A 24,457-nucleotide genomic window follows, 5' to 3' on the forward strand; every position below is an offset into this window, starting at 1 on the left:
AGGCAAAAGCAACAACTGGACAAGCAGCGCACAATCTCCATCTGATATCACCCGATATGTCAATACAGAATCTAAACACCGCATTACCTTTCTTGGCACTGTCATGGAGATGATTTGGCAAAAGCCGCTGTTGTTGAGCCTGTAGAAACGGGTGATTTCACAAGTGGTGACATCAACACCCCGCTTTGGCATCATACCAATACCTCTCTGAGGGTCTGGTAACTGGAAGGTGTTGATGTAGTGAACAAAAGGAACTTCTGGCGTGATCTCAAAATAACGAATAACACTATCACCCTTACCTGTTGAGTAAAATCCACGTACGTTAGATACAAATTTTAATGTATTTTACAACTATGCTGTCCTAGACAAAAAATAAATTAAATATTATAAAATGTACTTTATTTTGGAAAGTTAGGCAGCAAATTTATTAAACAGTACATACAGCTCAACTCAAATCATTTTACATATATAAGGGCAAAGGAAGTAAGTGAACAGGAACCAGATACCCTCATAATGTAAAGATTAATACTTACCACAAAGATATACAAGATTGGTATCTGGATCATACATAGGAAACATAACACCGTTGGAAGAATCGAGCTCTACCATCGTGATTGGGTCGTCTAAGTGACCAGGAGCTCTTAAAGAATACTGGCGCTCAGATCTCTTGTTGAACCCAGTTGTAAAGACTAAACCATTACGGAGGAAAATGGCCCTGGTGGCTTTGCTGCCCCCATGTGAAGTTGCTTCCTGAAAGTAAAACCAATTGAAATTAATTATCACATTGACCTCCATATAAAAAGCAACATGGCAATGGTATCTGAGTGCTCATAAAAAATATCCGTAAAACATCTGCAAACCTCCACTTAAAATATAAAATGTGTTTCAAGCATTAAGCAGGCAATGTGAGAAATGATCATTCAATAAAACTAATCTGTCCAGAATGCTTTGGAGTTAAGTTCTCATATAGCTTATTTTTTCATACAAACCTACCAATCATACAAATCTACATGATTATGGGCTCATGATAAAATTGGTTTAACTGCATATTCAACTCAACAAAGTTCAGTCAGCCTGTCTCGTCACAATGAAAAATAAAGGTTACAACCTCTGTTTATGACAGATACTTCCAAAGGCCAACTTTTCACAAGAGACAGACATGTCAGCTTATTACAATGTCTATTTTGCTATGAGACTCACCTCAAAAACTTCACCATTTCTGGGGTTGATGATCCGGATTTTTTTGTCTTTACACGTTGTAAGCAAGAGTGAACCATCCCAGTTAAAACAGCACGAATAAATCATGTCAGGGTGGTTATTTAATGTGATGAGGGCTTCCCCACACCCTACATTCCATATGGCAATGAAATTATCAGAGCCAGCTGAAAGAAGGATGTTGTTGGCTGTCGGATGCCACACGACAATGCCAACTCGCCGCTGGTGAAACACGAGATCTACAACTGGGTCTGTCATGTTCCTGCAAATAAATGAGGGTGGTATTAGCAAAAATGAACATTTCAATTCATATTCTATTAACTACCCTCATTCTTTAGCTGAAGTATAAACTGGATAAAAAAAATTTAAGTTTATTTCTAACAATGTTCATTTCCCCACCTGGCTAGCCTATCTTAAAAGGTAAAATCCGACTGAACTTCGCGTGTAAGCCTGTAACGGAAAAATCTGACAAAATATTAAGGATGATTTAAAGAACTTACCTGACATTTCATATACAGTACTCATTTTGAGATATCTGAATAATTATTTTGTTTTAATTACCTGCTAAAGGAAAACAACGAAGAAATAACTACTTTGATGGCCTACAAAAGCAATCATGTCCATTGAAAGAATTCGTCCTACCATGGTATTACTACGCCAATATTTACACTATGGCCAAAAACTTGAATATCATCAACCAAATCTAAATGCATTCTTCAAATCACATAATCAAAAATGTTTTATATACTGTACAAACTCACTGCAACATAAAACTCATCTCTTCTACTCTGGTTGCAGGAGCACAATTGCAGTTTGACAAAAATGTAATGCATATATTTTGTTTTCAAGAATACAACTGAATGGGTAGATGTTTTATCAAGATTTCTATAAACATGCAAGTAATGGAGAACAATGGCAGCACTAAAACTTCTACGATATTGTATTTTAAAACTTGAAGAGTAATTCTTCTTCACAGCAGAATAAATATATACCCGATGGCCACTTAGATATACTGTATATCTCAATGGTTAGGATTATTCCGGCCATGAATTTGTAATTTCTTACCTCCCTAGCATAAAATATGAAACCAACAAACTATTCTTATGACATACTATGAAAGTTATATGAAAAACACTACAGATGGTCCTTAAAGCTAACAATTATAGAAAAAAGGCAAGGTAAAATGAGCAACTTCCTTTATAGAAGTTGTCTACATTACATGCACTGTTAGGTAAAACTTTTAGGAATAAATAAATGAACACTACAGAGGATGGAAGATTATAAAACTCTGAAAGAATGCAGTAACAGTTAAGTGACAGATTTAAAGTGCACATTAAAGAGAAACTGCCAACAGCCAACAAAAAATCAAACCATTTCAAAAAACAAGAAAATGAGGTGGATTTGATAGTCTGACATGCTGCCTTGACTTGGCCCACACTAGGCTGCTGCACTTGAAGGGAAAACAAGATATCTCTACAAATGAGGCTTAAACAATCAAACCAACTCCAAATTTTTCTCTCATACTTACGTGTGCATGCCTTTCCAATGAAGCAGAAGCAAAGAAAAATTAAATTTTCACAAAAAACTTAGAGGCTTTCTAAAAGTCATAATTTTCTTTTACGAGGGCAACTTTAACATTTTCCATGACTGTTAATGGCTAGAGAATGAAAATTAACAAGTGCTCAACTGTGTCTCATTGCTACATCTATGTACATACCTTATTCTAATCATACTTTTAAACTTTAAAAGCAGACATCTGAGATTTCTGTATCATTATAAAACAGCTTAACAAGACCACACTGTCACTCTTAGATTCTCATGGGGCTTGCCCACAGGGTTTGTTCTTAAATGATGGTGAAAATGGGGATTAGGTAGAAATATAGAAGCTGGACAGCTAGGAAGGAAGAGATGAAAGTGAAAGGAAGAAAGCAATGCAGCTGGGAGCCCAAGATGGGACACAACAAAGAACCTTCAGTAGTACTGAATGTACCACAAAAGCCACAGGTAATAAAATTAATACTGAAAACACAGGGATAATGAGCAAACAATTTTTGCTTCATGTTAACTCATTAAGATGTTTCCGAGTTCTGATATATAGCCATTCAGGGCATTCTTTTTCTTAAGGACTCTGAATATTTGATGATACCTTTTGTTACCTATCACTCTAATCTTTCTTTTTTATAGCGCTTGAAAAATATTACCGCGTGCTTTCAGAGAAGAAGTACAATCAGAAAAGAAATTAATATGGGCAAAGATCAGCTGGAAAACCAAACATATAATCCAAATGGGAATTTATATGGAATGCAGCTGATGGATGAAAGTGGTAAGAACTAATTTTAATTACTGATAATTTATAAGGCACGTCCACAGATACAAGCGAAATAATCTTAATTTATAAATTGCAACCTAACAACTTAAAAGCTGAATATTCTAAGGGGTCTTGTGTCCAAAATTTATCACTGATCGAAACTTGGGCAACTGCTTATAAATGTTTTATAGATGTCCAACTACATTCTTAGTATATAGGGATTACACCAGAAACCATGTTGAACAGGTATACCCCTTTCTAAGTGGAGAAAACATATTACTGTAGTCAAAGAGTTACTGTACACACTAGCATCTCAAGCTCAATAGACACTATGAGGGGGTCTGGCTTTCTTAAAGTCTGTTAAGTAACAGACCCCCATATTAAAGCCTGCACTTGAAAATTTTTTTCATATCTTTCAAATAACAGCAATTCCACAGTTCCTAACCTAAAGAGATTTATTTAAAAATGTATGACACCTAAAATGTAAGCTGAGCAAAAACCAAGATAACATAGCTTATAAACATAAATACTGAAGTTGTCAAGTTCAGGTGTTACTCTATCACACTCAGAAACTTTCCTGCTTAAGAAAAAACTAAATGCCCAAAATAGTGGTAATAAACACTTCAAAACCATTGCAGTTACTCAGTTTTCACTCATTCTCTTACTTCTGAGTCTGAGAGTAGGTTTACATCACCTCTGACCACAAGAAATTAAGATGCCTCTACAATCACCAGATATCTGCTTGTTTCCCATCCTTTGTATGAATGCAAGGCAAATGTGCTTTTATCAAACAAAACTTCAAATCATTACATCTAATGCAACATCTTGTTCCTCAAACAATACTTACGTAACCAGCCCATAGTCAGGGATCTGCCACACCTTGACGACACAATCCTCCGACCCCGAGGCAATCACATTGTCGTTAAACGGATCCCACGCTATGTCGAGGACGGGTCCTTTGTGACCCCCCACGAGGGGGTGGTCGGGTGGAATCCTCCCAGCCTGCAAAAAGTTTCTGTTGTAATGGGCCTGACGCGAAAAATCTTTTAATGAGCCTTCCAGCTGGTATCAAAGCACATCCAAAAGAGAATATAGATTGTTACAGAGGGAAGGTTGCAACAACATTGTATGTATCCAAATTCAATATGCAGACATGTTAAGAATTCCATATCTTCTGATACATAAAAAATGGTCTGTTAGTGAGAAATTTAAAGAGCAATAATCTATGGAAACCAATTATTTATTCCATTTACCTAATTACTGAAGCATATTTATATGACAAAAAATATGTCTCACTTGTTAAAAATTATGCCAGACTCGAAAGCAGCACCATTTAGTAGAGTACATTAACCATAATTCAATAGTTAATAAGCACCAATACTTAATTTTCATTATTTACACAGTTTTTAAACAGTAAAAATCTTAGCGCCCAAAACCTGCTATTGCAGGAGTTGGGCAATAAGTTCTAAATAAGCCATTCACTTGTTTAGCCACAGTGCACACAACAAACACTATAAAACACAATGCTATTCATGCAAATATTTAAAATACGAAATTCACTTCTCCATACACTGACCAAAAGCTAACCTTGCTTCTACAAAACTTTGAAGTGAAATCAATTGCTGTCAAATTTTTATATTTCTCATCATTAAGAGTGAGAGAGAGAGAAAGAGGTATATGAATTAGAAATCTGTAATAAAGTGTACACGAACTTTCCAAGTGAAAGATGTACTGTAACAACAAAGGGAAGAACACAGTGTTTCACGACGTCAGTGCTGTTCATTCAACTACTGTAGATGATTAATTATTCAAAGGGCAACTTTAATGATGACTTCCAGGACCAAAGGGAAACCACCAGCAGCCCATCTCAAAAGATTAAAGCTGCCTTCCCCCATAACCACTTAAGAAGACATATGTTATATTTAATTTGCGACAGACCCCTCAAGAGACAACGTTAAAACTAAAGGAAAACAACTTACATCAACTTTATCAAAAGCATGCAGTTATTTTCGGTTATTATGGTTCTGATGATGATGACAATGATTGGCACTATAAACAAGAAACACCTCATTTTTAACATTCACCCACATATAGAACTGGCTAAAATTCAGTAAATTCCAACCTAGTTTCACTAAATCTATTTTTCACTTGCTCAGTCACATCTGATTTCAAATTTAGTACAAGATAAAACTTCACGGCTTCTGATGATACATTACACGCCAACTGGAGAAAATGGAATCTTAGCGAAAAAATTCCATCTAACAGGCTGTGTGACAAACATTATAAAAATTACAACACACAAGAAACTTCTCTTCACGTTAAATTCCAACACCAGTGGAAAAATCCTCCACTAATGTGCTGTGATCAAGAGAACCTACCCAATACACATCACATGAACTACAAACACAACTTGACAAGAATTCATCCAATGTTTACATTTCCACCGACAAAAGTCACAACAAACACCAAGAATAAGGACAGAGAAGATGACAATTTTGCTACTCTGCATCTCCCATGGAATTATGAAATGAAATGTAAATACTACATGACTAGCAAAGATTAAAAGTTTTAAGTTCAATCATAAAGAAGTTTTTAAAAAATTAGGTACTAGTAGTTTTGGAACAAAGATATGATAAGGAGGAAAGGGGAAAATGTGCTCTTTCATGTGTAACTGGGATCTTCACATGGCATATATCAAATGAATATTTAAATATAGTAAGTGTCTTAACTCAGTAAAATAGTTCCATTAAACTGATGTTGTCCAAGTCATTATTAACTTGAGGATACTTAAATCTCACCTATGCTGGATAAAAAAAAAAAAATTTGGATAATTGTACCAAAACATTTTCAGTGCTTGTAGGATCCTAATTCTCAAGTTTGGAAGAAAAATAAAACTTGTGCTGCAAAAATTAGTTAAGCTAACCTACTATGCTGAAACCACAAACTTCTACAGGGGTAGTATAAATGGTTTGTTCCCCCCCCCCACCAAAAAGGAAACGTGGAAAAAATATACATTGCTGTAGTACATACTTCATAAATTATCACTTCAGGAATATTATTAGAGTGACATTTTGGCTATTTTCTAGATTTCTTAGGAATTTAGGTCAGACCACTCATTCACTGTTAACTGAAATGAGGGCAGTCACAGAAAGTCTTTAAAATTAATCTGTACAGTGATACATTTTCTCAACAAATTGGGATTTAGTTACAAGGGACGACTGCCAGCAACCAAGTTATGTTCTTGGCAAAGACAATACAACTTCACTTTTGTGTCTCTTTGTATTTCTTTTACTACAAAAAAATTGGTTTGATCAAACCATCCAGCTAAAATTTCTTTCTTTGCTTAGGAATCCCACAATTCTGAGTTTCATGACCTTTGATTTGTTACCAGTTTCATCAATCGAGGAAGTCTCCCACTTACTGCCTAATTACAATGGATGGTGATATAGTAATTCATGTAAGGGAACTTCTTTTTAACCTTGTCTTCAGCACTGCAGATGTGGCTGGTTTTTCTGCACCAGGGTTTCCTTTAATGTTTTCCTGAGTAAAGATCAAACACAGTTTGACATAATACAATCTTCATTTAAGTGAGGGAAAAAATTTGGACCTACTGAGCATAAGAATTTTTACAACAAACTGTAAGTGCTTCTGTTTCACTGCAGAATTACTGAACACCACAAACTTTGGCAAGGGTACATTTTTAATATAATTAGCATGAAATATAAGTCCAGGTAATTCAGCTGTGAAAACCGACAAAATATTTGGTAAGGAAAACCCTGTCAAACTGGGAATCATCGAAACCTGCTGCATAGTGCTAGCAATTTCGTTGTATTCAATATATTCTATGTGCTGCTTAATAGAGCATCTTCAAAATCTATGCATAATCTAGGGGGAGGAAGTTCCATTACTAAAGGGATGGTGACATTTATAATTTTGGCCTCAGGAAGTCAAATGGGTCTAATAGCAAATGGTGAATGATTATTTACAAAAATTAATTAGGCCAAATAATTTTTTAGTCAATGAATTATGCTCTTGCTCTAAAAGCACTCCAAACAGCTACTGAATCACAGTTCGTATATAGATGAGAATGCTTCACAACCATCAACTTGTAAAGATCTGACTGGGGAAGGCTTTCAACTCAGACTTGATATTATGAAATTTAGGTTGTCAGGCTAAGCACTGGGGAACTTTTGACCATTAAGTGATTAAGACAGTGAAAAGGGGGAGCTCAAGTGGTTGGACAGCAAGATAGAGAGTACCAAAAAATTAAGGAGATGAAATACAAGGACCCACAGTAATAGTCAGGGATGTTGGCCAGCATGACTGAAGAAAGGACGGACGTAAAGTAAAAGGCTTTTAAAAAGTGGATGCAGCCAGGGACTGGGGGGACACTGCAAACACCCTACAGTGTGCTACTTGAGTTGCAGTAACAGCACTGGTCCTTACAGGGACATTCAATTCTGGAATACCTCACGTAATATTCCTGGAATTATATGAATTCAAGACACGTCCATCACCAGCAAAGAAGCAACGTTTGTGTAGTCCAGTAAACTTCAGCTGAATGGTTCATCATTTAATAGAAAGAATACCCAAGTCGAATATTAAGAATGGAAACATTACAATCACTCTACTATTAATAATACAGCAATGTATTTTTCTAAATGATTTAAAAAAAAAAAATTCCACCCCAGCAGGAGAATGGACTTATCTATACAGTATAGTGTATAATATATACCCCTGACTATACTTTTACCCGAGGAGTGAAATTAGGAAAAAAAAATTTTCAAGAAGTTGGACAAATTAGGAAGTGACCATATGAATCAGAGGAAGAGTAAAATACGGCAAATAATGCAGCCAAGGGCAGGGCAAAGGGATACTTCAAAGTTCCTTTTGCACTGTCAAATTACAATTTTTTCCCAAAAATTTTAAATTCTCTGAAATTTGTAACAAATGTGTCCGGATGAACGTGACAAGATTAAGTAGCTGTATAATTTTTGTACCATTTAAGGTAGGTGTACAGATTTAGATATTTACTAGAAACTCTTGATACCAGAAACTGATGTCATTAAAAAAAGCTAGTGAATGTAAGAGCACATCAAATTGAAAGTGTCAGTATAAAGTGCTTGGAGAAAGGAAAAGAAAAGTGTACAAGAGTTGGTAATGATGATTTAGATAGGAACAACTGAATGCTCAGTCACCAAAGTATCTAACAAAAGCAGTCCTACGGTGGCACAAAATCTGCCATAAAGAAAATAATTTGGGCCTATTTAAAAGTGGTAACTGTAATGATTTACAGCTTATATATAATAAAATAACACTTAAGCTCTAGGACAACCAATCAAACACCTGATACCCACATTAAGGACGAGGGTTCAATTTGCTCCTAAGATGCTTTTGCAGCTTTAAGTTAGTCACACAAAAAAAAAGAATGTACAGTACTCAAAGAGAGTCAATTGTCATCATCACCTCCCTACTGGTTACCTCCAGCACTTACCGTAGACGCTTTCTTGAATACTATACTCTGCAAGAACATTCAAACAACTTAAAAGTATACACCTGCACTGAATTCATGGTGCCTTGCTTAACTTATACCATTGATTAATACCACTGATTAATATGGTTACCTAAAAAAAACTGATACTATGAATTAACACCCTAAGTAAATTAATCCAAAATATGCATCTAATATTACTGGACACATCTATTGTCCTAATGAGTTGTTAGTGGAAGACATCAAGTATAATATACAGATATTCCTTCAAAAATGTACGGAATATCCCTACCCACTATTTCCACACTAACTCACCATAGCTGCCGCTTTCTTCGAGACATAAGTCTGCAAAAACATTCAAACACCTTACAGTACCAACACAGTAAACTATTAGTGTGTACAGATGATGTTACCAAACTATTAATATAGTAATAACCCAAATTTCATAAATGCATTCTAAAAAAATTTAGCTTGCTAAATCTAGAAAATACAAGGAAATACATACTTCTTGGTCACTCTTGTTGTGAATTCTATAACAAAAATCAAAACAGGGTTAAACTAAAAGAAAAAAAATTTAGAAACTAGGATTTGATTCTGAATTCAGCCCGTCACAACTTGGTTTCAGCCTCAAATAGGTGGCTGACCAAAGTTCCTACTCAATCTCTTAAACACATGAAACTCTTCTCATGGCTAAGTTTCACATAAATATCTTGAGACAAATGGAAATATTATCCATATTTATATGGCTCACAGAACCTAACTTCTAAAGAATCCCCAAGAGAATGGAGTGTGTCCACTACATTAAAAACACAAAAAGTTTAATAAGATGCAAACAACACACTGTATGAATTAAATCACACATTATGCCCTTCTTACAACACAAAAGAACACAACAGTTATTCAGAGAGAACAGTTAATATATTCTAACATCATCAATTTTTTGCACAACATTTATCTATTATCAAGAATACTTCAGCTAAACAACAAAGTAAAAAAAATTTTTAACACTAATCAGACACCCTTTGTTTGGTCAAATACTGTTATACAAAAACGATTATACGGGAATCTTAATTGCAAATTCTTAAAAACTTAATTGTCGGAAGATTTTGCTAAATAAGAACTTGCCACCATCAGATTTTTTAACCTATGATTGTTTAAATTAAAAACTACGGCATAATCGTCTTATCCATTGCTTAACTACGGTGTAGCCGATCCCTCTCTCCTTAGTTATTGCAAAGCCCAATTTTCTTTAGCATACGAAACTTTAAAAACAAGCATGCCTTTCAAAGTAGTTTACATTATTTATACTGTACTAGAGAGTTTAACCCGATCACTGACTTGTCTATGCAAACACATTGTTCTTTAAAAAAAAACTCATTACATTATATTCTAGCCACTACCTGACTCTCCCTGGATAACTATTGCACTTTTAAAGCAATACAGATGAGCAGATATCAAAATTATGCAAATGGCTTAAAAATTTAATGCAAAATATTGCACTAAAAAAATTTCCAAAAAAATAAAATTTCAGGGCAAAAATTAAAAATCTTGTCCTGATATGATATAAAGTCCATTACCAAAGGTAACGTACTCAAAATATTTGTTACAAATAAAAATAATACATTACACTTTCAAAATACTGAATGGAAAACAGGAAGCAAAAGTAGTTCAAAAACCAACTTTAGTAACTTAAACTTTCCAAATGTGTTCCTGTCATTTAACTAAACTCTTGGGGATTCTTTGCATTTTTCTTTTCTAAATACCTAATCCCTGCACCAGCTTGCTTATCAACAAGCAAAAAATTGAGAAAATTGATACCCATACTAGTAATAGTTTCCAATGTCCCCCAATAGCCTGTATGACAGTCTAAATTGGCACTGCAAGTCCAAATTAATTACAGTATGGTCTCTAGTAACCGCAACACTTGTAAGGCTAACTCAGATATGAAACTGTCATCATCGCAGAGCAGAACTTTTATCACAAACTGTTTCAGAATTCCATCCGTGTGAGTTCAGTCATCTATCCTACGTGGCTACTATGCAATTCAGATGACTTACCAAAGCACCTTTTCTATCAGGTTCCCACTTTCCCTCCTGCAAATTTGAAGTTAAATTCTTGGTAAAACTAAAAAAGCACATTACTAGCAATGTAACACAATTCGGTATATCCCATACAACTGTATGTCAATCATTGCAAATTCTGTAAGAGTAAACATCTCATTCTGAAAAAACGCCTTCTAAGTACAGATCACATCTCAGAAATAAGTCAACATCTTCAAAACGTTCCACTATTTATCAAATTAAAACACTTCCTTTGAAATTACTTCAGCATACTTTAAAATATATAATGCATACCATCATTTAACATCTAAATTTTTTCCACCAGTCAATATTTTTCACATCATTTTCTTTCATAGCCATTCAAGTATGGCACAATCGTCTTTTTAGAACTTCAGGAATCCTAATGGTCCCTCAACTCAAGATTTAAAAATAAAATAGGGACATAAAGGAAAATGCAATTTTCATGCTAGGCAGGTGGGGATGCTGGCATCTTTGACATTTGCCAACCAACTGTAACGAAGTCATCAAATTTTTCCCTTCATATGCTTAGAAACCAGACACTCACGGTAAAATAAAACTAAAAATCTTATCAGCCAATCAATTCCCGAGGGGCAAAATAAGGCAGCTGAATTACAGTAGAGGATAAAATGATAAGTAACTTCAACTTAAACAGCTAACACCCTCCAAGATATTTTCCACCAATTAGTGCTGCAATGTTCCCAAATAACTCTGGCAACTTTGGCAATTCTTTGAAAAGTATTCAGTGGATGCTTCAATCTACAAACCATCGCCCGTAAATGAGGTACAGTAATAAGACTAAAATCTCCAATAAAACAGATGAGAGACCAATTCAGGATGTAATGATAAAAATAAATCCCACACACAATTCTAACAGGTAAACAAAAACCTGCCTATCAAGGAAATTTAACAAATTTGTATGTGCATTTAACCCTCTAAATGCATTAAAAGTTCTTATCTGATCTTCAGTATGAATTTTGAAATCCATGATGGAAAACACTTTTTATCACATTCCACATATATTACAATTTCTTGAGGATGTGAAGATATTCCTCTCACAATCGAACTCCAAAGAGCCACAATCATAGCATCATTATGGGTCTTGTATTCCCTTTTGAACTGTGAAACCTTTTGGGGAAAAAAGTCTCCCAAATTATACCCAAATTTAAATGCATTTCATGTGTGTTTTCTCAAGTTTTCAACTTCGACTAAGTGATTTGAAATGGACTAAAAATTAAAGACTCAACCATTGCAGAGTAATAGCACCAAAGTAATGAAAAAAAAAAACATTAAAACAAAATCCAAAAGTCTACTCGAAACAAGACTAGACAAAACTTACAAGAGGGTGGCTGCTAAAGGAATACAGACTGAGAGGCAGAGGAGGGGCCAGTACAGTCACCCCAAAACCCCTCACTAGATTTATTTATAACTGCAACCATGCACGACAATCCCGTGCACAGACGTTACCAGCTTACTCTCTCAGATTTTTACAATAAGACCAAGGGACTTCAATATCTTCTCTAAACCCAAGAGGTCCCCAAATTCTGAAAATGCGATACATCCTTTCAAGTCAGTGGAGTTACACCAAGCTATTCTGGGGATCTCCACTGCATCTAAATATAGACGTGTCTGAACTCACTGGTTTAGAGAGGTTCCCTGCTTCTGTTATGGCCAAGCCTGCTGCTCCCTCAGAACCATTTAATGGCAGGGAATAATCGCCACATACTCCAAAACCAATAAGAATGGAACTCATACTTTTGTTGTAATACCAATTTACAATTTCATTATGAATAATCCTAAGAGTAAGATTTCATTAACATGAGAAACATTGATCTAAAACACCAGTACTATTATGCCTAATGACAGTTGGAATTCTTCATTAACCTTCTAAAATAAATATTTCAATAAATCTATTGATATAAAAAAGCAAGGAGACATGATAAATTTATGAATAATCCTAATCTCTATAATATTACCACCATGTAATACATGTAGAGACTCTACAACTAGTGTTTTAAAATAGCAGAGCAAACTGGGTACTACAGTAGGCTATATGTGTTAACATGCTCTCACCCAGGAACCTATGGCTATTTATAGTTCAAGGAGCAATCCCCTGCAGACAGCCTACACACAAGTGTGCCAATCTGCAAGAATAACCAAGCTTACAGATCATCAATGGTATTCCAAATTGTTAGCCAGGGGGAATGACATTTATAACGGATAAATAATACAAAATGAGAAGAGATACAGGCAGTCCCCAGTTATGGGAAAGGGTTCCGTTCCCGATGACGTGACGATAACCGAAAATCGCTGATAATAAAAAATCAGCGGTAACAGCCCAGACCACCGGTTATCAGCACCGATATCGAGTTATCGGTGACGATAACCGTGAATCAGCACCACTGTTAAGAGGGGGATCGGTTCCAATAACTGGGGATCGGTGCCGATAACTGGAGATCAGCACCGAAAATCCAGTTATCGTCGTCACCAGACAAGCGCCGTAAAACCGATCACCGGTAACCGGGCACTGCCTGTATTGGAAAGCATTTGTAATGGAGAAAACTACCAAATTATATGAAAGGTCACCATTTGCAATGGCTGAAAACTACGATAGAAACAAATGCACAGCGAATTATTTATTTTAGTGATCACAGAGTTGATGCTCAAGATAACCTAACAACAAAGTTTCATGACGATAAATGTCCAAACTTTCACAATTTCAATCTCAGAAATTTAACTTCTATTAACTAGATCCTCAGCCAACCTACAGACTACAATTTCTGCTGAGAACAAGATTTCTCTGAACTGAGCACATAACCTTCAATGAAATTCCCAACTTTCCAAGTGTGAGCCAATTGCTTTTCCTGTTAGATTGAATTTATGAATATATACAAAGTTTAGTCATTTCACAATGTGATGACTGACTTATCATAATACAAAATAACCCCAAGTTAAGTGGTAACTGGAATTCTTTTTACAATTCTGTATCAAATAGCACACCATCTACTTTGTCATCTACTTTGTCATGTCCATTTTAAATTCATGAAGCCCAAATTTGTATGACTTGATCATTCTCCTACATAACATTTATAAAATGCTTTGCAGAAAATGAAAATCTAGGATATGTATTTTTCATATTTCATTTGTCCACTGTAAGATAACTGCCAAAGTAACAAGACTACCAATTCAAAGCATCCAACTGTTAGACTCAGTTATTCATAGTTGTTACCCATATACTGTATAAAGCTGCTATGACCAATCACTTTTATTTTTCCTTCAATGAGACATCTCCATATTGCAAGTTCACGTAGGCCAATTTTGAATCTTTTTTTTCAAACTCCAATTCCCTTCTTCTAGTTTCTCCTCACCTACAAAATGGCCATTTCCTATTTCTTAATTCCTGACAGTTAACATTCTACAACAGTCTCTGAACTTCCTCTAACCACTGCCAGTTCGGATGTCTCCTTGCAGACTAACACAAAATCCTCAAGTATGTCAGGCATTCGAAGCAGCAAGGGAGTACAAAAAGCACCGGTGTTGCCGCACCACATACTCTGGTTTTTTGTCGTTAGAATTCAGATAAATTTCTTTCCCCATCAAAATTATGATAATTTTACCATGTGCTTCTAGCAAATACTTTGACACTGTCAATCACGAAAGTTTAATGTTGCTAAATTCTTTCAAGATTTTTTACAATCACAAAACATTAGAGAAACTTCCTAAGTTGAATACTGTACATATTTTTACTAACCTACCCAGACTATGGAGTGGTATTTAGTCGTACAAAGCCGAAACAGTATCACCATTTTTCATTCTGAAAATGCAACGGCAAGCCTAATAAAAAAATACAATAACTGTTGCATTGGAGATCCTTAAATAAAATCTATAATAGGTATATAATATATATACACATATACATGACCTAAAAGTCATCTTGCCTAAGAGCAAGCTCCACATCACTGTGAATACACAGAGATAAACATGACCAACATTTCTGTGGCTACTCTGTTCTTGATTCCAACACGAAAAAAGGCTACAAACTGCATGAAGCTATAGGAGATAAAACATACAAAAATCTTCACCCAGGGGAATGAAGATGAATACAGCACCAGCAAGCACTGCCAAATTTCGTCCAAGTCTCCTTCTCCAATACTGCACGAACATTAAAAAAGGCCAATCATTGATAACCCAGATGAACAACATCTGTAAGATAAACTAAAGGGCTTTCACACAGCACAAACATAAGAGAAAATCTCCCTTTTCTTCTTCAAAGAAACAATGGCAAACAAAGGGAATTTAAATACAAAAACCAGTGAAACAATAAGATAAAAGACAAGGACATTCTGGCTACTTTTTTAGTGTAATTTCTACTGGCTAGAAGAGACAAGTAAGCCAAGGCCATTAAAATGGGAAGTGTAGTTTCCCCAAAAATAAAATGGAGACTTCCTGTACATTCCTCAGAGGCCTGCAGGGCGGCCAATCTTGAAGCAGTGCCCAGTATGTATTTTCAGTAAGAACACGAGGTGGCGTTTTAGTTCCCGGTAGTATGAACATTATAACTGTGACCAAAATGGAAGGGAGACACACTATATTTTCCTGGCTACACAGCACTGATAAGGTCCTAATGGTGCCCATCAAGGCAACTGTTGAAATTTATCTTACATCAGCCAACGGCTTGACTGCCAAGTAATTTCAAACAATGCCAATTTAAAGCCATTAATAAGATGATCACTACAAATTTGATCAGTGTCAAGGAAAATTTAACCATAGGTAAGCACAATTAGTCTCTTTTTATAGCAACTGATAAATCATTCTAAAATTTAGGATCAAATCAGTCATTGAGAGTATATCTCAGACTGTAGTCCAATTCTACACATCATATAACAACACTACAAATAAAGCAAAATTACTGTTGTAATAATAGACCTTCAACACCTAAGCTTCTCGCATACAGCATTCAAATTCAGTCACATTTCAAGATTTACTCCACTGGAGATAGTGAATCAATTTTCTAAAGATAATACGTACTTTAACCCTAGATAAATATTTATAACCATGAAGGAAACTAGGATATAATTTTATGACAAACTATTCAACATGAGATATAAATGCAACAGCAGACAGAGAGAGAGAGAGAGAGAGAGAGAGAGAGAGAGAGAGAGAGAGAGAGAGAGAGAGAGAGAGAGAGAGAGAGAGAGAGAGAGAGGGAGAGAGAGAGAGTAAACAATACACTGCCACACATTTTCACATTTCACTACGTACTATTAATTACTGTAGTTAAAAACAATGATAAAATTACAAAAAAAAAAAATCCCTATACTGTACTGAAGTTTACCATAAATACTTTCACTGAACCTATTTGAAGTACCAAATGCCTTCACCAGTGGCTATTTTCAATAATTGCGACTTTTCCCTCCCCAAAGTTTATTGTACCTCACACGGAGAATTAAGTATCTAAATCACGTGATTTCCTTTAGTTTAAGTACTCACATCCTTTTCTTGATTTTCAATTCTTGTATTTTTGATATGATGCAACATCCAACAGCAGTTGATTCAGTACTCACTTACACGGGTCCAAGTTTAGTCAGTTTCACCGAGAATACAACTCCAGACGGTGTATTCTGCACGTGAGTCATTCGAGCAGAAGGCATGTGGTGTCACTAGTGCAATATATGACAGTGTAACTGTCTACGGTAGTCAAGAAAAAAGACAGAGAAAGAGACATGGGGAACCAGAGAGCCTATTTGGCTCCCAGCCATGACCATTCTATCATGCCACCACCTACGCAAGGCTTAAAACAGGAGGATTTTGATGGTCATACACAGCAAAGAATAAATTTAGAACCACCCACTGCATACACTGCTAAAAATAGTGCTGCAAAATTACAAAACAATACGGTTCGCGTACAGACTACCTGACGGAACACCAAGAGGCAGTCTTCGTTTCAGCACAAGTTGGCATAGTACCCATAAGATGTCAGCCACCAAACCCCAGACATGCTAACCTTCAAATCTGGGTCATACTATCTAGCACTGATGAGCAAGACTATTTGAATTCTGACTGTTACACATTTTGAAAATCTGGCAATTCAAATGATCAACTGGTTGCTATGCTTTGTACTCGAGTCATTTACTTACTGACTAGCATCATATACAGTACTGTGATTGTAAAGCTGACATTGACTATATCAAATTACATGTAATACTCGGCACTTCAGTAACATTTCAGAGGGGAAAAGTAACCTGCCCAAAAATGCCACATGATCCAAAAATGGAAAAGATATACCCACAAAATATAGCACTACATTTCACAGATATCAAAACCTAACTAAAGGTGTACCCAAGACATTAAAAATGCAAAAATTCATTACACACTCTTACAAAAATTCTGTTGCCTACAGTACTGATGTATAATTATATAAAATAACAATTTAAAACAATGGGAAAGACTGGGCACCTGAACATTCCCAAAAGATCAAAATTCAAAGAGGTCATCACCAGATAAGCAGTAGGAAAAAGGGAAGCCCAGTGAGCTGTAACTGCAAATACTTGTGCAGTAAAACAAGGCTGGTGCACTATATTGTTTATGGCATTAAATAACCTCAACTCTATCAATAACAAGTGACAGCAAAACAAGAAAATGTTTCTTACCTTATTGACTTTGGCTAAAGGCAAAACAATGAAAGCACCGCCTCCTCCTGATTCTACTATAATGGCGCAAAACTTTGGGTTGACCGCGCAGAATGTGGAGTCACAAGACGACTGACTAACACGTACATTATCAAAGCACTGTTCCCTTTTTAAACATGTGCCAAATACATGTCGGAACTTGCTCTGTCTCACCATACGGAATGACATCTGAAAAAAAAATCACAAAAATTACCTCATAAAACGGAAAATGTATAACACTGCAAGTTCAATCTGTGTGACATACAGTAAGAAAAATTATCATAGTCTACCTACTGAAAATAAAATAAATAGTATATCAAATTAACAACTCTCAGAGTACAGTACTTTCATGATAAATTCTAAAACAAGTTCAATTAGGTTCATTAGCAGAGTAATTTCTAAATGCCCTTACACAAAAGTTTACAAATCTACCAACATAACTTCTGTCCATCTTCCAATCTTGGAAATCTTTCTCCACCTCTGGAATATTGCTAGAATACTGGGGCATCCTTTTATTTCTAGTCTCAACATAACCAAATCTTTATGTGGTTTTTCTCTCTGCTGACTGATGATCTCCCTTCTATGCCAAATTTGGTTTTGCTCTACTGGGGGAGGGGAAAGGGAAGTACCACTTACAGCATGCATGGCATGACACACTGCTTGTGGGCCTTTGCAACATGCAGGAATGGCACTTGGTAGGTAACTTTTGCAACATCTTTTGCACACAATCTGCAGTAATTTCAGCCCTTTACTTCTCAAAGAAATCCTGCAGGCAAGCCCTCTGAGCCTATAAATTTGATTCAGAATAACATCAACAACTAAGAGGACATTTCTCCTCCTTACTGTTGTGGCTTAAACCAATCAGGCACATCACTGTACAGTACCATATTACTAGGTTACTAATCCAGTAACAGTTTGAACCAGACCACCAAGTCACGTAAAATTTGTTTTGTAAAAGGGGAATAGAATTGCAAGTATATTCCACCTCCTCACATTACAGCTTCAAAATACTTTAACCGAGGGATTTTCGTCTATTCCTACAATTTGCTTTGACTGAAATTTTGTTATTCTCACAAAATATATTACCCGTATATGTTAATGTTATGCTGCATTCTCTAAAGACATGACCTGATCATGAGGGGGGGGGGGCCCACTAAATATGGTAACCATCTGCTAAACGAGTATGCTCAATTCTCAGTGGGATAATGCTGCCTCTAAATTGTTTTTTATTGACAATTGCCATAATGGTAATGTGAATTTAATGTTAAATTTTCCTTTTCCATTCCTTAACACATAACTGCAGCTCCCTCTATTTAGGCAAGAATTCAGCACTGTGAGGGTACTTGACTGCACTCTGAATTGGCAAAACAATACTGTATATGTGAGAAGTATAAAAGGGCTTAGTTTGTCTGCATTCCAATCTGAACTGATAACCAAACGGACACCCTTATTTTTCATAAACCTGTGCAGTAATATGATAATACATCACATTCAAATAAAACTGCAGGTCATATAACTAGGCTGCTTTCATACATAGAACAGAAAAAGAAGATAATTTTCTTGCCTCACCATCATTATTATTATTGTCATAAGTAATACATATCATAACTAAATTTTACAAAATAATGAACCAAAACAGTTTACACTGATCTAGACAGCTATAAATTTTGCCAAACAGATTTGTTCTTTAATGAAAAGATAAAATTTGGTTTAAGGTCAAATTAGAGAAGTTGGACGGGATTACAAAACAGAGGAGCCTTTTTTTTCTCTGTCATTAACCCTTTGCAATGCCAGGAGTCCCAATTACATCTGTGGCGAATACTGCACTGTTCACTTCTGTCAACAGCAATGCTTTTATTTTACTGCTCAATGGGTATTTTTCATGCTATAATAGCAGATTCTAGTGTCATTTTGAAGCATAATATTTTCATTTTATTGCAGTACACTCACAATATGAGAACAACATAAACAGTCAAAATAGCAAAAAAAAATTTATCAATACTCTCTCAACACATAGAATATGACAACAGACATCATAAGAACCTCAAAAGGGTTAATACTTTACAACAACACAGAATTAGATCAAACTTCCTAAAGCGACCAGACTAACATGATCTGCCTGGCACCACCTTACTCCCAATATGATCGCATAGTGAAGTAGTAGTAAAATCAAGTGGGGCATGAAGGTCACATGCAAGAGAGACATGATAAAGACAATACACTTCTCGCAGAGTCTGAGACAACTGGACCCACTGCCATAAAATCTACATTATTTCAACTGTTTTCAGCAGGTATAGGACATATCCCTGTGATGGGTGGAATGAACTGTTTCACCCATAAACTACAAATGAAATATTTTCAAACATATTGCTACCTGTGAAAACCTTTCTCACATGAGCAAAAATGGGAATATCAGTAGAGTAAGGTGCTCAAGTACTGACCACACCCAACCCTGCTTACAAATTCCATATTGAATAGTGTAATCCATGTGACACAACAATTGATACTGGGTTGCGGAAGCGGTAAAAGCCGTTTCGAAGAACAAAATTTGAAATATGACAGCAGCAAATATCCAAAACTTTTCCTTGGCAAATTGAAAAGTACTCAACAAAGACAGTACAAATAGAAAATAGATAAATACAGTACATGTATAAGCATTCAGCACAAAGATAAACCAACTCTACCTTGATAAGTAAAGCTCCTTTCAAACACGACACTGATCCACATGAAAAACTGAGCTGGGTCAGACACAAGTGATATATAACAGCGAGACTCCTGAACACTGAACCGGCAGCTAAAACAGAGCCACCTTATCACATTACTGTATACGATAAGAGTAGTGTAATCATCTTATCAGCCATAGTTTACAATGCTCTGTGAGGTTTCAGATCAATATTCCAAAAGCTACCCAAGTGCATAGCTGAGAACAGTGGAGAAAAGGAAATATTTATACTGTACTGGTTAAAAATAACTTAAAAGATCAAAATGTCAAGAAAGCCAATATCTGGAATCATGACTAATCAAAAAGTACAGCCTGTTATCTTATCACGAGACCTGTAGAATCCTCTGACTGTGGTTTCACAACTATTCAACATCCTGAGAAGATAGACGCTTAAAGAGACAGAACAGAGAGAGAGAGATGCAGAGGTTTTTGTTTGTAGAACGAGGAATGATTTTCTTATGCTTTAATAGAGTAAGTGAGAAAGGCAGTTTGACATTGATATTTAGCATATGCCCACTAAAAGATAATGAAAGTAAAATTACCAAGACATCTGCGTAAGCAGGAACACACTAACTTATAAGATTATGGGAACCATTGGCCAACCTTTCCCCCACCCCCTCCCAGACATGAAATGTAAAATAATTAAAATCCCCACAAGCCTACAGAGAAAACCAGCAATACCAAGTCAGACAGACGAAAAATATCTCTGAGGTCGGGTTATGCAATGAAAATAGTCAAAAGAATGTTACAGTGTAAGTTGTATGTTTGAAATCTTTACATGATTCCAAAACTCCAAAGGGTTGGGTACAATACTTTTGAAACTAATCACTGTCATATTCAGTCTCCATTTTCTTATTAAAATCCTAAGGTACCAAACATTGCAACAGTACGAGACATTCATGACTCTCCTTTCCAGACGAAAATGATCTATTCGCCAAGAATACTGTACAGTATATATAGTGATGCTTAACTCTAAAAAGATAATTGCTGGGAATTTTCAAGCCCTCACAATTCATTATCTACATGCCCTTTAATATTATCACTATTACTATTACTTTAAACGAGGAAATATTTACACTGAACCCCCGTTATTCGTGGGGGATGCGTCCCACACGCCCCCCACAAATAGCTAAAATCCGCGAATACTTAAAACCTCTCTAAAAGCACTTAGAACTGCCCATTTTGATAGTTTAAACACAGAAAAACCCTGTAAAAATGCATATACCCGAGTATTTTAATAGTTTTATCACAAAAAGTGCGTTTATTCTTGAAAATTATATGAAAATACAGTATAGTAATTAGTTTCCTATTGAAATAAGTTACTGAAGACTGCCAAACCAGGATATACTCTCTTGACAGTCTTATCATACTAAGCATTACTGAGAAGTTGAAATCACAAATAAAAAATAAATTGTCTTAAGTTGGTCATCACCTACAGCTAGTTAAAGTATTCCGAGAGAAACAGTGCAAGAGATCTGAATCATGGGGCATTAGTTCTGTAGCACCATCTCTGTACATACAGAAAACCTCAACAACAACTTCTGTTCTCTGAGGGTACCAGATAATTTTCAAGTACTGTGGACAGAAAGCCTGGAGTCAAAAAACACAACAAAGTATTGGCAAATATTTTACATATCAGTGTTATTTTACAAAGCAAAAGCACTGATGGAAACCCAGTCAGAGAGAGCCCAATCAATCAAGTCTCAGTGCTGGCGCTAGGCTTCACGGCCCAACGTTATGCTCTCTGGAACTTCATTTTGCATATAAGGTGTTGCAAACTACTGTACGAAGAGTAGTGTTGTCTGCATACTATACTACTCATCCTAGACTAAATGCACAATGAGTTTTCTTCATCAATCAAACACTAGTAGCCATGAAAATCACGAAACTTCCCATAATACTCGCCTGCGAACAACTGACAATACAGTATACCACGGTTCTAACTCACAAAACTTTCCCTTGCTGATTACTTGAAAAACTGTGAATGGAATCAAGAATACACACACCTCTCTCACAAATTATGAAATGTATTTGCAAGTCTTAAAATCACTAGAAAATCACCAAAAGGTCAAGAGGATAAAATCAACTGTAAGGGACTTGGGACTCAGCCACTGCAGACACTGGCATGGAAAAAGGCTAATTGGTTATACTGTATAAAGGCATTACAAGTAAACACTTGAATTTATGCATAAGCCATACTGGCTGTCAAATTGCAAGGATCTTGGATTCAAGCAAGTTTAGGACTTGCATATAAAATTTTCAGTAATTTCAGGCATCAAGGGAAGGAAGAATATTACCCTGTAATTTGAACTTCTCGCTCCTCGGGTAAAATGTAATTCAGGAAATAACAAGGTAATATGCTGAATTTTGGAGAAAGAACATCAGACATCTTTTGAAAATACTGTATTCAGAAAAACCTACCTGGGTCACCCCCACTCGGGTGGGTATGCTACCTAGGATCACTTTTAAGGATCAGCAGACTTCTATTTCAATACAAGTGCCCTATGAAGCAACTAAACTGAAAGCTAAGCAAAATATTTGTGCTGTCTATCTGCCAAGGATAAGGGGGGGGGACTACCATAATTTTGAAAAGTATACATTGTGAGATTCCATTTCTGCAAAGGACACTCAAAACTGGTGGACCCATTTCACCATGCCAAATTAGTATCGATGTCACCCCTATAACAACATGGTTACCTAATTCCTAATTAATGCAAACACCCCTATGCAGGTGATAAGGGAGGCAGTAACTGTGGCATCTATGAATATTATTACCTTTCTAGATAGAAAACATCTAATAATGATGAAGGACTGATACACACAATACTGTACAAAGAAAAATACAGTACTTGTTAACACTGGCACACATTACATTTCTGACAATTATTGTTTTAAAGTACTATATATTTAAAGACAAATGAAGGGTCAAAACTACAAGTACTAGAGAAAAATACTTAAATCACATCTTCAGATTAATAGCAGTAGATTCAGTACATAATATCAGATGTATTGTGCAAATTTGGTACTAGTGATAAATGAATATTACCTATAGAGCAAAATAAAAAAAAAATGAAAGACAAGCAATAAACCATTATTTCCATGCTGACTGAGAATTACCTATATAGCTAAATAAAAACAGAAAAATACCAAAACAAATTCCCATGTTGACAGGGTTCAGTACTAAAGACCTATGAAAATTGTCTATACAACAAAATAAAAAAAAAAATGTATATATAAATACTATAGCTACAGATATACCTCAGTTTTTAAGGCAGCTTCATTTGACACTTAATACCCAAGTGAACCCAGCTTCTGTTGGCCAGAAAAAATGCCAAACAATACCATATTAGGACTTCCTGTTCAAATACCAAGCCTAGGAGTCTCTGTCCATTTATCTAAATGAGATTTATGTTACACACTACTCCAACTCAAAAGCTTGACCACAATAAATCTTAGATATTGATGTAAATGACCTATATGATTTTGATAACATATCTGCAATTAATTATTAATCTTGTTTCCTGTGACAAATACAAGCCTCTAATTAAAGCGGAATAGTACCCTGTATCAATCACTTCACAACTTTCACTGATTTGCTGTTGAGTATTTAAATTTAGTGTGCTGGGCTAAAAATGTCTGGCTGCAATAATTCGTCTACAGTCCTCTTGCAATGCAAACTGTAAATGTCTTCAGCTTTAAGTACATTTGAAGCATATGTCATTGAAGCTTTTGTAGTTCCAACATCATTAAAAAAAAAAAAAAAAAGTTTGCCCTTTAACAACAAATGAAAGATTTAGCAATAGTAACTAATATTCCATCTCCCAATCAACCATTCACACTATAAAAGGATTGTACACTAAATGACACAGATTGGGAAAATGCATACAATGCAGAATACTGTACATATTAAGTTTTCCCTATACAGTCCTGTATAGGCTATTACTTTTTCAGATACATTAACAAAACTCACTTTTA

At 35.6% G+C, this 24,457-nt stretch overlaps 1 protein-coding gene across 12 annotated transcripts in view; it reads right to left on the reverse strand.

Moving 5' to 3' along the window:
- The window catches only part of coro (protein coronin), a 61,596-nt gene that overhangs the window by 21,659 nt on the left and 15,480 nt on the right, over positions 1-24,457 (reverse strand). For 4 of the 12 annotated variants that reach the window (XM_067086134.1, XM_067086135.1, XM_067086132.1 and 1 more), the window contains exons 2-7: positions 17,743-17,949; positions 11,072-11,107; positions 4,371-4,525; positions 1,201-1,477; positions 534-750; positions 88-299 (exon numbers count right to left, since the gene is read on the reverse strand). In XM_067086134.1, coding sequence (XP_066942235.1) covers positions 88-299; positions 534-750; positions 1,201-1,477; positions 4,371-4,525; positions 11,072-11,107; positions 17,743-17,949 — 1,104 coding nt within the window. Of the gene's footprint in view, positions 1-87; positions 300-533; positions 751-1,200; positions 1,478-4,370; positions 4,526-9,017; positions 9,045-9,329; positions 9,360-11,071; positions 11,108-17,742; positions 17,950-20,444; positions 20,566-24,457 lie in introns of those variants that run through there. The other 8 variants (XM_067086141.1, XM_067086139.1, XM_067086143.1 and 5 more) reach the window with 5 other exon arrangements.

This window comes from Macrobrachium rosenbergii, chromosome 42 (genome assembly GCF_040412425.1).
Source record: "Macrobrachium rosenbergii isolate ZJJX-2024 chromosome 42, ASM4041242v1, whole genome shotgun sequence".
In the NCBI taxonomy this organism is placed as follows: Eukaryota; Metazoa; Arthropoda; class Malacostraca; order Decapoda; family Palaemonidae; genus Macrobrachium; species Macrobrachium rosenbergii.